This window comes from Tenrec ecaudatus, chromosome 11 (genome assembly GCF_050624435.1).
Source record: "Tenrec ecaudatus isolate mTenEca1 chromosome 11, mTenEca1.hap1, whole genome shotgun sequence".
In the NCBI taxonomy this organism is placed as follows: domain Eukaryota; kingdom Metazoa; phylum Chordata; class Mammalia; order Afrosoricida; family Tenrecidae; genus Tenrec; species Tenrec ecaudatus.
Genome location: NC_134540.1, coordinates 86,275,467 through 86,291,128, shown reverse-complemented (window position 1 = coordinate 86,291,128; position 15,662 = coordinate 86,275,467). Strand labels below are relative to the sequence as shown.

The 15,662-nt window shown below is 40.8% G+C and overlaps 1 protein-coding gene across 3 annotated transcripts in view; it reads left to right on the top strand.

The window, feature by feature from the left end:
- Window positions 1–14,532, top strand: part of SLC9D1 (solute carrier family 9 member D1) — a 103,022-nt gene extending 88,490 nt beyond the window's left edge. For all 3 annotated transcript variants that reach the window (XM_075563390.1, XM_075563392.1, XM_075563391.1), the window contains 3 exons: window positions 935–1,014; window positions 5,590–5,739; window positions 12,649–14,532. In XM_075563390.1, the coding sequence (XP_075419505.1) occupies window positions 935–1,014; window positions 5,590–5,739; window positions 12,649–12,762 (344 nt within the window). In that variant the 3' untranslated portion in view covers window positions 12,763–14,532. The remainder of the gene's footprint in view (window positions 1–934; window positions 1,015–5,589; window positions 5,740–12,648) is intronic.
- The last annotated feature ends 1,130 nt before the right edge of the window (window positions 14,533–15,662 follow it).

Sequence of the window (15,662 nt, the reverse complement as noted above, 5' to 3'; positions counted from 1 at the left end):
TTTGTCTACCCTGGCAAAGACAGAAGAGCTGGGAAGCCCCTGGAAAGTGGAGCTATGGCTTTTTAACGGGCTAGTGCCCTTCCCAGGAGCCCTGGTGGCCTAATGGTTAAGGGTTGGGCTGCTCACCATGAGACCGGCAGCTTGAACCCGGCAGCTGCTCTGAGGGAGAAAGAGGAGGTTTTCTACTCCCCTGAAGATTTACTCTTGGAAACCCAGAGGGACAGTTCTCCCTGAGTCTCTGAGGCAGAATTGACTTAAGGTTCCCAGAAAGATTTTAGAACAAAGAAAATTTCAGGGGAAATGCTTTCAGTTGTTCCCCCCCCCCAAAAAAAATGTATCAGGCCAACAAAAAGGATAAAAAATGTGAGTGTTGCTATGAAAGGGCTCAAGTGAGGTTTTTGTCATCACTTGCGTGGCCTTCGGAATTGCACTGCTGGGTGATGCTAGTGTTGCTTCATAAACCTACATACGTTTAGCTCTCTTTGGTAGTGCCTCTTCATGTTTATCAGTTCTCAGAATTATCGGCAGTTTGCTTACAATATTTTCATAAAGGAAAAGTAGACAGTAATGCCCATCAGATTTGACTTTATTTTTCTGAAGGTAAAATCTGTTGGTGGAATACAGTAGCTAGGGTACGACACTAAGTTAAATTTATTCTTTGGAGGCAGCCTTTTCTCTGCTAAACTGGGAAAAGGAGAGTGTTTGGGGGGAAACTAGGTAAAGAACATTTGCTCATAGAAAATGTTTTTATGATTACTTAAGTAAAAGACAGAATGTAGAATTTTGATTGAAGTATTCTATTGAAGTAGTTATAATGACCGTACTAAATCCTGTCCATTTATCATTGGATTGTACACAAGCGAGTATAAATCTGACCCCTAACCCCGTACTCGTGAAACAAATGACTCATTGATTCTTCTGTTTCTCTTCGCAGGGCTCCATGTCTTCCCCACGTTTGTAATCTATGAACTCACTTTCTTGATGTTCCTTACGTTGTCCGTGGTGATCATGAAGGTATCTTTTTTTTTTCTCTTTGTTATTTTATGATTGGTAAAATCCATGTCTTACTTTTCAAATTACTTCCTTTGTCTTGGGCCTCACTACATTATGCCTGTGAACGCTCCAGCGTTTCAGGTGTTTCTGAGAGATAGTTAAACCTGGCAGGTGGGTCTGTAGCAGTGCTCAGGTGCTCACTCACCTTTGAACGCTCCCTCAGCCTCCAGCCCTCACGCCCTCGTGGGAGAGGAGGTTCTCCAGCTCCGCTGTCCTCGACAACCGCTCCAGACAAGCAGGTTCACACTGAACCAGGGATGGGTTGGATCAGAATGATATGTCGTTTGTCTCAGAATTGAGTACGTGTAAAACTGGAATTGGCCACAAATGCAATGAGAGAAACAATTTTCTACATTCTCTTGTTAATTTAAGTCCTTTCACTGTATTTCTACTGTTGTTACCAATGATTTTAGAGAACAAAGCCCCATTCCTGTGATGTATACGAGGAGTCTTTAAACAGTTCATGGGAAAGTGGGACTCAGAGATGGAAAATAAAAACTGTAACCTGTTTCTGAGCCTAAGGTCTATCAAGGTCAAGACTCTTTTGTAAGCGATGATAGCAACTATTTAGTGCATCCCTGAAAACCTGAGGGCCCGGGGATTAGCCATGTCAGTTCAGTCTTTTGTTTACTATTATTATTATTATGTGTATATTAAAACAAGGTGCCTTCTGGAGATTTTTCTAAGATTAGGAAGCAAAAGGAAGTCAGAAGGAGCCAGATCAGGATGGTTAGTTAGCTACCATAATGATTTCCCTGGAAACTCTCGCATAACTGTCCTGATAGATGAGAGGGGTGGGCAGTGCTGTCTTGGTAAAGACCCTCTGGTAAAGCTTCCCCACGCGTTTTTTGGCTGACTTTCTCAAAACCCTCTAAAATAATCAGAGGTTATTCTCTGGGCCTCCAGAGGTCCATCATCAACAAGGCAAATGCCTTGAGCATCCCAAAACTATATTGCCACAACTTGTGCTCTAGACCAGTCCACTTTCGCTTTGGCGAGACCACTGCTGCCTCTCAGTAGTCAAGGCATTGATTGTGTTTTGTCTTCAGGATCCTACTGTAAGCCATGCTGCAGCTCCTGATAAAATTTTTCCCCCAAATGCTTCAGGATCTTGATCTCATTTGTTTAAGTTTTTCATTGAAAGCTCTGCTCTGGTCTGCAGCTCATCTGGGTGCAACAGTGTTGGCACCCAACAAGCAGAAAGTTTGCTGAGCCGATTGAGCTGTCTGTGGTGTTGCCCATTCTGCTGTTAATCACGGGCCTTAATTTCTTATTGATGTGGATGGTCTGTCCTTGTGGGCTTCATCTTCAATTCAACATCATCCATCCCTTCTCAAAATTGGTTATCCGTTTGAAAGATGCAGATTCCTTTGGGTCACTGACCCCTAAATCAGGGGTCCTTAAACTTTTTAAACAGGGGACCAACTTACTGTCCCTCAGACTGTTGCAGGGCCGGACTATCGTTTTAAAAGAAACTATGAAAAAATTCCTATGCACACTGCATGAGTCGGCTGCTAAGCAGGACAGACAGCGGTGGCAATAACACCCGGCGGGCCAGATAAATGTCCTCGGCGGGCCACACGTGGCCTGTGGGCCGTAGTTTGAGGACCCCTGCCCTAAATCATTAACCATCTCAATGATTTCACCATTCTTCCACCAAAGGTCACCATAAATTTGATGTTTGTTCGTTGCTTTCATTTTAGCAGACTTATATTGTACTAACAGGGTTTCAAACTGATGCCTTGTCCTTCTTAATGCCTCAAACTACATGCTGTTCAGACAGTTTATGATGTTAGTACAAGGATATTTGGATGCAAAACTTTTTTATCTTCATACATAGTTGAAGGTTTTTTTGTAATACACTTTTCCCATGTACTTTCTGAAGACCCCTTGTACATTTTAAAAACAACTAACTGAAAATGAGTTTGGCATTTCCCATTTGCTCTCTGTTACTACAGATTACTCAGTTGCTTATACTAACATTTAGTTGGGAGGTGTGATTTCCTACTTAGTAGCAGTTCAGCTTTCTGAATTACAAGAATTGATAAAAAGTTTCTGCCTTAAGGAACCAGACTTTCTAATAATTGTTGAGACTGTTTGCATGAGAAACAGATAAAAAGTGTCTCTCACATGAAAAATGACAACAACCCATCCTGAATGCTAGATGAGACTGAGGCAAACAGGACTGCCAGTGGGGGTGGGGTCCATACAAGCACCGGCTTATTCCAGACACGTGATTACACCTGTCTCCACGGTCAGGGGGTGGGGATAGGTAAATTCTCTCAGTAATCTATTGACTTAGCTTCCTTAGGGTCCCTTCAAAATAAAAGGCCTTTGTTTTACTGCCTGGGGTAAAAAAAAAATATTTTTAAGCAAGGACAAATGTCAAATTTTTAAAGGAAGTTCAAAGGGACACCTTCCCAAATCATTGAGTCTTTGTAACAAGTAGATGGGAGGGCTTCACGAAGTCACCAACAGTTACCTGGTGGAAGGAGGGTAGAGAAAATCTCCACAGTGGCCCAAGAGAGGGAAGACCTTCAGCCTCCACAAACAGACTGTGGCTGGAGTCCAGAAACTGGCGGAAGAAAGCCGTGGAATGATCCTTGGTGTGAGAGCTCCTGAAGTCGGGGTCTCACATGGTTCTGCTCTTTCAATGTAAAGCAAATATTTTGGGCACAATGTGTGCCTGAAGAGTCACGAGAATCAGCTGGCCCAAAGACCTAGCCTTCCCGTCAGTCTTTTAAGCAAGAGTGAAGCTAATGAAGACCGTCTTGTAGAAAGATTCAGAACCAGGAACAAGCCTTGGGTTCACCAGTACGATCCAGAGAGCAAGGCCCGATCCAAACAGTGGCTGGAGAGGGCTCTGCTGGGCCAGTGAGACCCCCGGCAGAGGGGTCGGCACAGGTGGTTATGATGACTGTTTGGGCCGGGCTCCGAAAGGGCCATGTTGATAGAATCTCTCAAAAGACCTAGGATGACCACACAGACGGCTTGTCATGAAGAAATCCTCCCAAGAACGTGAGCATGGCGTCCATGTGAAAAGAGCAGGAAGGAAAGCTGCCCCGAAGAATTTTTCCCATCACAAAAAATGGTTCCTGCTCATTCTTCAAGGATAGCAAGGGCTCTCGTCCAAGAATTTCATGGGGGAGCCTTACCCCCTACCAACCCTACAGCCCTGACCTTTCCTCCACAGACTTCAGTGTTGTTCCTCAAACTAAAACAGCATTGAAGAGAAACAGAATCGGATCCCCTCGAGGATGGCTAGCATTCAGCCATGGTGTGAACAAAGTGCAAGACTGAAAACCCCACCTTCAGAAGTGCATTGACGTACAGGTGTGCCGAGAGGAACAGCTTCACAGTTTGAGTTTTTGTTTAAGAAATGTCTCACACATTTGCACACATGGTTAAGTCCAGTCCAGTTCAAGTCCAGGGGTCAGCTATAACCTAAAGACTTCACCGGACTCCTATAGCTGCAGGTTGACAAACCGGACGATGACGCAGGAAGGCCACAGGTTGGTAGATGCCAAGCCGAATGAATCCAAGATCAGCCAAATGAACCCCAGGCCAGTAGCCTGTGGCTGGCTCTTGGGGTCAGCAGGTGATATAATAGGAGGTCAGTGAACTCGATCCAAATGCAGCAGTGTAAGTCAGTTTCCACACGTTGCCAGTTTATACTGAGAGTAAGCCATACCCTGAGTGAAGCCTCCTTCAAAGCTGTGACCAGATTAAAGAGGTCTGTTCTTCCCAGGGAGGAACCCTGGTGGTGACAGTCCTCAAGGTCAGCAGTTTGAAATCACCAACCACTGTGTGAGAAAGATGGGGCTTTCTACTCCCTTGCAGAGTTACAGCCTCGGATACTCACCAGGGTGGTTCCGCCCTGTGCCATGTAGGGTCGTCAGAGTTGGCATTGACTTGATGGCAGTGAGGGAGATTCTCCCCACAGACGATCCCTTCGTGGAAATGACCGTGCTAGGTTACAGCTTATCACGAGACAGTCCTGGCCCACCCAAGTTGACAGAACACATAATTATCACAATAAGGTCCTATGATTTTGTAGCAATACTTTTTACTATTTAATGCTGTTGGTTTACTTTGAAGGGGCCGGGAGTCGTTTTCTACTAGTGAACCCAAAACCTCTGGTTTCACCTTCTTGTCTCTGTGGGTTTGTTTTAGAATATCATTTTATTACTGTGGGTTCCCATGCCTATTTAAAGTGTGTCTGAGCATTTCTCCCACTTTATATTTTCTGTGTAGTTTCACACATATTTTAATTACAAGTATCTTAAACTACCTCTATTTTAAGAAATCAGAAGTTAGGGATTTGGAGAATGTTTCATTGTGTATATTTTTGCCACAATTAGAAAAAAATACATGAATAGCGATGAGTACAAGGAAGAAGAAAATGTTCCAGAATTGAGTATGGTGACAATTGTACAAACTCTTCTCGGTTATGATTGAATTGTTGAGTTGTATGACATGTGGATGAAGTGTTAATAAGACTGTTAAAAAGAAATTGCATGAAGGCTGTTCTCACAGTTTGTTTTGGCAGCGCTGGTCTTGTCTCTCATTTTGCCCAAGAGCAGCCAGTACATCAAATGGATCGTGTCTGCTGGGCTGGCCCAAGTCAGTGAGTTTTCATTCGTCCTGGGAAGCAGGGCACGAAGAGCGGGCATCATTTCTCGGGAGGTAAGTTTCTGCCTATTTGATCATGGCTTTACTGCTGCTTCACTTCACTGTGCTGTGGGTGCAAACGTTTTTAAGAAATGCCTGATTCCCCTCACCATAGGCCCATAGCATAAGTCAGTATTCCAGAAGGGGGGGAATAACTTGGTTAGATGATCATTCAGCAAGAGAATTGGGATATTGACATTTAAAGTGATTTCTCTTACAGAGGTAGCACTTAGGATGGGCCTTGTTGCTTTCTCATATAGGATGGTTTTTAGTTACAGTAGACGTTTTTAGCTTAAAGTTACCAGCTAATATTGTTCTGTTATCTTCATCATTTGCAAGATTTATAATTAATTTCCTGTGTACTTTTTTTTAAAGTTAAACCACTGGTTTATACATTTCTTATAACAGCTAAGAAATACAAGTGTGCCTTTATACAAAACCTAACAGGAATTTCATCTATGTGACTCCTGTATAAACCAGACCTGCAGGGGTCTAGCGTCTTTTCTGGGCCTGTCCTTTAGGGAGAATGTCTATGAGAGATGTAATTTAAACTTTTGGTTCTAAAAATACTGACCATATTAAGAACAAAAATATGGGAATGTTAGTCCATTAAAGCCAGTAGTATCTGTTTTTGCAAGATACATTGTAGCATCTCCTCACTTTTAAAGGTTGAGCCAGAATTGTTAAGGGTGCTTCTGAAAACACTATCTCCGAATTATAGGTCTTTGGGATTAAAACCACAGTACAGCTAGATGCTAAAGCTTCCTATCTAGAAATATGGAGAACAGCCAGCATTCTACTCCAGTGAAGACTTACAGTCTCAGAAACTCAGAGGGGCAGTTCTGCCCTGTCTGGTAGGGTCTTGTGAATCGGTATCTACTCTGATGCCAGTGAGATATAGAAAATGTAGAGAATTTTTTCCAGTTAATAAATGTTTTGGGCATTTTTTCATCAGCACTCTCCTATCCTTTTTGACTCTTAGGTAGCTGAGTTATACTTTCATCTTTAGACTTTATTAGACAGCGGTTGGCGTTGTCCTTCTGGAGGCACACTGAGCTGTGTGCTTGTAGCCCATCCCTCCACGAACTGCATTGCGTGAAACTAATTGCCTTTCTCGTCTGCTGTCTTCCCTTTTGTTATCAGGCCTTGTGCATCCTCTAATATGTGTGCGTGAATTCAGTTATGAGACCATCTGCTCATATTTCCTCAAGGTCTTACTCTCATTTTTGCTTTCCCCCCTTGACAGTTTTCATTCCCCGCTCCCTCCCACTGAATCTTAAGTACAACTTGATGAATGTCATTTGATGATCGATGGGTAGCATTGTTGAATTGCCAAGAAGATGGCCGGGAGGAACCCGGGGAAGATGTCAGATTAGAGGTGCTGGGGTGTTCAGAAGCTGCCTCCCCAGAGCTCTTAGACTCTGTTTGTCCCATGCCTCATCTCTCCATCCTCCTCTGCCTTACCCAAGCCCAGGATAATAGGTGTTGCTTTCTGTCAGAGCCTGCCTTTAAATGTAAAGTACTAGGATTGTATCCAGCTTGTGTGCTCAGGAGACTCATGTTGACCTGAGGTCCAAGGCTGAACTCAATAGTTGGGTCCATGAAAACGTCTCCATTTAAGTAAAATACAGGATCCATCAGAAGCAACACCTCTTACCCTGGGTTGTCAACACTGAAGGGGACAGGGAGTGGAAAGCCTGCCATCTGAAAAGTGGCACAGAAGCTAGAGCTGGGCGGGGCGAGCGGTGTAGCATTCTCACCCCCCAGTCTAGAAATAGGTGTGAACCAACAAGAGTTTGAGAGAAGACAAGGATCAACATTCCCAAATGAAGATGGTTCATAGGAAAAGAGAGCGAGGGCATGGCTGTAATTCATCAGCTGTTCCATGCAGCCATGTAAAATGGAGGCAGAGCATTTCCCCAAATCAAAATTCGAACTATAACTAATCACGCCTCAACTTACTTTTAAAAAAATCATTTTATTGGGGGCTTGTACAGCTCATGACAATCCATATATACATCTATTGTGTCAAGCACATTTGTACATTTGTTGCCGTCATCATTCTCAAAACATTTGCTTTCTACTTGAGCCCTTGGTATCAGCTCCTCAATTTTCCCCTCCCTTCCCACTGCCCCTCCCTCATGAACCCTTGATACTTAATAAATTATTATTTTGTCATGTCTTACACTGTCTGATGTCTCCCTTTACCCTCTTTTCTGTTGTCTGGTCCCCTTTCCTACCCCACCTTCCCTCCACCCTCCCGGTATCGCCACTCTCACGCTCACTGTTCCTAAAGGGATCATCTGTCCTGGATTCCCTGTGTCTCCAGTTCCTATCTGGACCTGTGTACATGCTCTGCTCTAGCCGGATTTATAAGGTAGAATTGGGATCATGATAGTTGGGTGAGGGGTGAGGGGGAAGGAAGCATTAAAGAACTAGAGGAAAGTTATGTTTCATGAACTAGAGGAAAGTTATGTTTCATTGTTGCTACACTGCACCCTTTCTGGCTCATCTGGAGCCCCAATACGACTTACTCTTAAGTCACATTTAAGTTTGAGAAATGGTAAATGAATTGACTTTTTTTACTGTGAAAATACTGATTTCGAATTATTTATAGATGGGTAGATTTACCTATATGAAAACTAGTGACTCCTCAAGTACTCCTTCAATGCAAGAACATTTTGTTCTATTACACTGGCATGCCATGATGCTTACCTTCCCGTCATGATCACTGAGGACAAAGCAGGTATATAAGTAAATGTGGTGAAGAAAGCTGATAGTGCCAGACTATTAACAGATATAGCATCTGTGGTCTTAAAGGCTTGAAGATAAATGAGTGGCCATCTGGCTGAGAAGCAACAAAGCCCACATGGAAGGAGCACACCAGCCTGTGTAATCACGAGGTGTCGATAGGATCAGGTATCAGTCATGAAAGAACAAAAAATCCTATCATTATGAATGAGGAGGAGTGTGGAGTGGAGACCCAAAGCCCATCTGTAGGCAACTGGACATCCCCTTACAGAAGGATTGTGGAGAGGAGATGAGCCAGTCGGTGCAGCAGAGCAACGATGAAACATACAACTTTCCTCTAGTTCTTTAATGCTCCTGCCCCCCACTATCATAATCCCAATTCTACCTTACAAATCTGGCTAGACCAGGGGATGTATGCTTGTACAGATAAGAACTGGAAACACAAGGAATCCAGGACAGATAAACCTTCAGGACCAATAATAAGAGTCGTGCTACTGGGAGGGGGAGGGGAAGGTGGGTAGAAAGGGGGAACCAATCACAAGGAGCTACATAAAACATCCCTAGGGGATGGGCAACAGAAAAGTGTGTAAAGGGAGATGTCAGACAGTGTAAGACATGACGAGATAATAACTTATACATTATCAAGGCTTCATGAGGGAGCGGGGAGGGAGGGGGAGAAATGAGGAGCTGATCCCAAGGGCTCAAGTAGAAAGCAAATGTTTTGAGAATGATGATGACAACATATATACTAATGTGCTTGACACAGTGGATGGATGGATGGATGGATGGATGGATGGATGGATGGATGGATGGATGGATGGTGATAAGAGTTGTACAAACCCCCAATAAAATGAATTTTTTAAAAAGGAAAGAAAACTAGTGACTCAAATTACAAGCATCTAGCTAAGATGGGCAGGAGTTGAGAACTAGTTAAACATTTGTTTAAATAGTCTAGAAACACTCAACCAACCTCTTGTGCTGCTGAAAGAACATGTGAGTTTTCTTAGTGAATTGGTCCATATCAATCCTTGTACAGTGGTAAATATGGAAAAGGCACTAACCAGAAAAACCAAACTCACAGTCATCAAGTCAATTCTGATTCATAACAAGCCTATTATAAGACAGAGTAGAACTTCCCCTTAGGGTTTCCTAAACTGTAACCCTTTATGGATATAGAAAGCCTCATCTTTCTTTCGAGGAGCTGTAGGTGGTTTCGAACTGCTGACATGGTAGTTAATAGCCCAGTGCTTACCCCCCTTATACCACCCAGGCTCCTGGAAAGGGCACCAAGTGCTTATGAAAATGAGGTATGGAGTACCCTGGTGACCCCGTTTCTTACAGGCAGTGGAAGGTGTCTGCCCACAAATGCACCCAAAACCTTTCTTATAGAGACAGTGGTCTTAATGGTAAACATTAGGTGGTCACTAGGTGGTCAGGTGCATTTTTTGTGTTAGAACTATATAAGCTACTGATAGTTATCTGCCACAAATTATCAATCTCTGCATAGGTTGATTTATAGCGGGGTGGTATAATTTGAAAATTTTAAGTACGTAAGAAAAGTAAGAGCCATAGAAGTGTATGTGTAAACTCGTAGCACATACAAAGTTTTGTTGGCCTTTATCCTATGAAAATAGGCCCTTTTAGTATGGATTTGCGGAATGGATGACCACGGCCTTATACTTTATACTGTCGCCTAGTTTTAAAGGTTCAAAATCCTTTGTTTTAAAATTTGTCCTCATGTTAAATTACCAGTGTATGTATATTATTTTGTTGTAAACTATATTTCAAAGTAAATTCTAGTGTAATAAGTTTTATATTTTAATGAGAAGGATTTTTTAAAATCATTTTATTGGGGGCTCTTACAACTCTTGTTACAAACCATACATCACTTGTATCCAACGTATTCGTATATATAGTCCGTAATTCTTTTCTAGACATTTACTTTCCATTGAGCACTTGGGATCAGTTCCTCTCCTCCCCCCACCCCAAACCCTCGTGGCCCCCTGATAAATTGTTGATTGTTAATTATTTTCAAGTTTGGGAAGGACTTTAGATGCTAAAACACCTCCCATTTTTAAGAGATGTGAAATGCAGTACAGGATTATTTTCTTCCTTAAGCCCCAAGAATCGCTAGTGAAGGATCTCTCCGAACTTTAAGATTCCTTTGGGCATGTGCTAGTTTAATTATTGTGCTGTGCTGGGGCCGCCCAAAGGGTATCGCTTGCACAAGATGCATAATTTCTTGGATAATATCTTGATAAACAAATGTTACCTACTAGAAGGTAAATGCTAAGTGATAGCTTGACCCTGTAGCAAGTTAAAAAAAAAACATGATGGTGGGAAGTGGGAAGTTAACTTCTGAATCAAAACTTCTGATTGCAAAGGCCCTGTTTCCTGCTTGGTCGGCTCTTTTGTCAGTAGAATGGCTGAGTTGTAGGTCTCCACATAAATCCATATGAAGTGATACTGTCTGGCTAATATTGCTATAGCAAAGACAGACCTACACAGTATTTAATGTACATAGAAGAATTCGAAGTGTGAAACAAACTAACCCCCCCCCCCAAAAAAAATTATTTTCTCCATTCTCCCCACAGAAAAATTGGTAAGAGGAAGGTTTAGGGATGTGGGTTGTGGCAAAAAAATACACAACAGTGTATTGTTAAGTGCTTAGTAATATTTAAAGCCTAGATTTCCCTTCTGGGTCACAAAACCGAATTGATTATTTACCTGGAATGAGCTAAAGACAAATGGATATTGAGACTAAGAAAGGTTAGAACCAGAATTAGTCATACTGTTTCAGTGAGAGCCAGGTGACGATGACAGAGACTTGTGTTTGTTTTATATTGTGTTTTAATGGGTATCACTTTGGGGACTAGGTGTAGAAATGTGGATTCCTGGCTCCTAAAATTGCCGGACTTGAATCAGGGTTGCTCTGTGAGACTGTGTGTGTTCTGAAGAGGGCTTGGGAAATCAGCCTTTCTCCTGCCCAGATGTGTCAGGTGTGGTAAATTAGCGCTGGGTCTCTATTTCCCCACTTGGAACTTGTCAGCGTCTCTTAAACTGTTGACATAGAATTCCATTGGAATTCACCTGAAGCCTTTAGCCCCTCCCTTAATCGAAACCACTGGTCCTCAACCTTCCTCATGCTGCAACCCTTTCATACAGTTCCTCGTGTTGTGGTGACCCCCAACCATAACATTATTTTCATTGCTACTTCATAAATATAATTTTGCTATTGTTATGAATCGGGCGACCCCTGGGAAAGGGTCATTCAACTCCCAGGTTTAGAACCGCTGATCTAAACTGTTTTTTGTTTCTCTTTGGTGTCTTCCGGAAGTAAAGTTAGGGTAGGTTCAACCTGATCCTTAAGGGCTACACTAGCATTTTCTTCTCCCTCCTTTCAATATCCTCTGCTCCAGCAAGGCTCAGGAGGGGATTGGCAAGAATCCGGAACAGAGTTGCTCCACCTTTGATCTGCCTGACTCCACCCTTCTTTTCATCTGCCCTGCTTCGCTCCCACCCCCACACTGTGCATTCCTCAATTGTTACCTACCTTGATACATTTTTCACTGATGCAGTGTGAATGCTGCTAAAACATTCAAAATTAAGTGAATTCAAAAATTGTGGTGGTGATTGCCAAACTCTTTTTTTATAAATCCAACAATTGAATTGTATGGTATATGAATTATATGTCAATAAAACTGTTAAAATAAATACGTTTAAAATTTTTAAAAATAAAATTACATTCTCCCTGTATTGGTAAATGTTAGTAATTTAAGATGAGTCTTAATGGTAAAATACTAGAAATAGTTATTGAACAATGGTATTGTGTGTAACTATATGTGTACACTATGAAACCTGGTCCAAGAATGTTGAGTTAATGTAGGGAATCCATTATTACTTTAGACACAAATCAGAATCTGTCTGATGGCAAAAAAAAAAAACCCAATAGTATCATGTACTAGTGGGTCCTTTGGTATAGACCTTATGATAAGACCAGAGTTAATTCACCGTAATTTATAAGTCTCGACAAAGTCTCATTTTCTTTGTCTTCTATTATCCATTTAGAACTGATGCTAGCTTTCCACTGATGGGCAAAGATTGGCTCTCGTTCAGAAGAGAATGTCAGTTTATGTGTGATGGAGATAATAGTTGTACGCTTTTGATTCACAGGTCTACCTCCTCGTATTAAGTGTGACGACTCTCAGCCTGTTGCTTGCGCCAGTATTGTGGAAAGCTGCGATCGTGAGATGCGTACCAAGGCCAGAGAGACGACCGAGCATCTGACAACAGACTCAAATCATTAAAATAATAAACGACTCTGAAATTAAAAGGATAAAAAAAGCAAAACTGTACAAGAAAACAGAAATTCAGACAGTTGTATAAATAATTACACATTCCTAAAAGCCTTATACAGTGGTAATAAAATAACACTGTTGTAAAGGAGTGATATCTTCATATTTGCCTCGCTTTTACAAAATATCCTTTGTCATATTCTAGACTCTTCCAGAATGATTTATTGTGGAGTCAATCGATTATGCACAGGAGAAATGTAACATCACATTTTATGAATCGCCTTGACTATTTTGCCTGGATGTGCCTTTTATTTCCTTTCTGAAATTAATGTTACCTTTTATGATTAAGTCATTCGTTCATGTTTTGTTTTTGTCAGAAAGAATGAGTAGAAAGTTTTAAATTTATTGGACAACTCTAAAGTTGTAGCCTGTTAATTATTATTAAACATTTCTGGAAATGAGTTTGAAAGTTTACTTTTAATCTTTAAAAACATATATTTTCTAAAATGAAATGAAAATCTTATAGATATCTATTTGCTTTTTATAACAATTTTAGAAAAATAATTTCATGTCGATAAGTTTGAAAGTTTATGTTTAATCTTTAAAAACATATTTTCTAAAATGAAATGAATAGCTGCTAGATGTTTGCTTTTTATTATAATCATTTTAAATAAAATAATTTGATCAGTTTTGATTAAATACATCAGTCTTTTTAAATATTTAGGTTTTATATGGCAAGATTATTAATTGTTTGATAAAGATAATTTATGATAGGTATAATTAATGGACATGTATTCAAATTATGGGATTTTAAAATTAGGTTTCATCTTAAGTTAATTTTTACACAAATATCAACCAATTTTTTAATTAAGATTATTTATATATTACCATGTTATTTTCTGAGACTGAATGCATTGCTTCAGGGGAAAAAAAAGTTCTAACTTTGATATTTGAAAAATGTGTTATCATTAATGTATGTCCATTTTAGAAAGCTATACAGAGAAAAATCTAAAGTAGAAGGACCAAAAAGTTAGTTATTATTATGAACTGTAGGTTAATCGCTAACATGAAGTAAAATACTTTGAAGTAAAAATAAAGTAAATTGTAATTAGTCTGGAGTAAGTAAATGAGTGGAGAAAGCATTTTATATGCATGCTTACTTTTAGCGGGAAGAAACAGCACTGGTTTCATTCATTGCAATTACACCAAGTAATCTGGCACCATTTCCCCCCTTCCTATTGCTTGGGTGTATTAAATATTGTAGAATGTGGGTGGGGCTTGGCCTGTTTATCTGAAATTGCCCATCAATTTTGATCCTGAATTTCCTGTCACAAATTCTATCATACTTTATCGTACCTGTCTGCTTGTCTGTTCTCCAAGTAAGCAAACTGGGTTAGGATGAAGGCTACTGGGCTATGTTTTATTTATTTTTGTATCTCCAACATCGAAGCCAGAGCCAGAAACTTATTAAAAACCATTGCACTGAATGACATATCATTGATGAGGGAGAGAACAAGTCTCCCCCAAACCTGAAGTCAGTGGTCTCTGAGAAAGGCTTTGAATCATCTAAATATGCATTCTTTAGTGCGGGCCATTGTAATTAGAGTATAATCCGTCGAGATGTATTGACACTCTTGGCTTTTTTAATTGTTTAGTTGTATGCTAATCTCTGCACTAAATATCAGCCTTTTCATTAAATGTAATTAATAAAATAATAAATTATAATTAATAAAAATAAATGTCAAGAGAAAACATTTTAAAGGACCTCTGCCTAATTGAGAATTCATCTGTCTGAATCCTTACTCACATGGTTAAGTTCCAAAGGCTCAGTCATTATGCAAAATTTGATATTATGTGAAAACGGAGGAAGACTGCATCATTCTATACTTGTCGAAACACTAAGAATCATGGACTAGCTAGGTTGACGCTTAACTTCAGCCGTCACAGCCGTCATTTATACTCAGCGCAAACCTCACCATTCTTGTCAGACCAGGCTCAGGATTGCACACAGTGGTCAGAATGGATTTTTTACTATTGCCTTAAATGCAGTGGCTTTCAAATAATGAGAGAGTACGTGAGAAGTAAGCATACATGAATTCCCAGACAATGCTTTTCAGAGAATTGAAACAATCACATGACCTTTAAACTAAAATTAATCTCCTATCTGGGCGCCCAGTCCTCCCGCCTCCAGCAGTTCAGGATTGTGTTCTATTACCTGCTCATTCACCCTTACAGAGCACTCTGTTGGTGTCTTCCTCTGTCTGTAGACTTCCCCTAGTCTTTCCCAAACTAGACCTAGAAAACCCTCTTCTTACCCTAATGTTCTCTTTGTTACCTCATCCAGACTTCCAGAAAGGAGGACAATACTTTCAATCCCATCACTTTCCGTTTTCTTCTGAACCCCCTGCAGTGTAGACATTCCAGGCCTACTACCTCCTACTCCACTGCGCCCTAGATCATGGGGTACATTTGAATGGTCCATGCCATGATTAAGCTAGCCTTCTGATCATCTTTCCATTTTAAGCCGCTTGTATTTTTCAATCTTTCTTTATAGGCAAGTAATGCAGGACCAAAAATAACGGAGGAGGAAGACATATGAGGGATACCGTGAGATATCAATAAGTTATGTTTAGATATGCTGAGTCTGAGAATGGCCTTGTCTCTAGTTTCCCAGTCCACCCTTCTGCTTCACGATCTTTTCAAAGTGTAGATTGGATTATTTTAAGTTGAGTATCTACTCTAAACTATATTATCTGTACAGAGGTGTCTCCCATGCCCAGTTAAACTATACTGCCTCAGAGGGCAGTACATTTTCCCTGTCTTTATATTTAGCTCCCAGCACAACATGTGATCTTTACATGTTTACTAGAACTATTGAGTGAGCAACTCTGT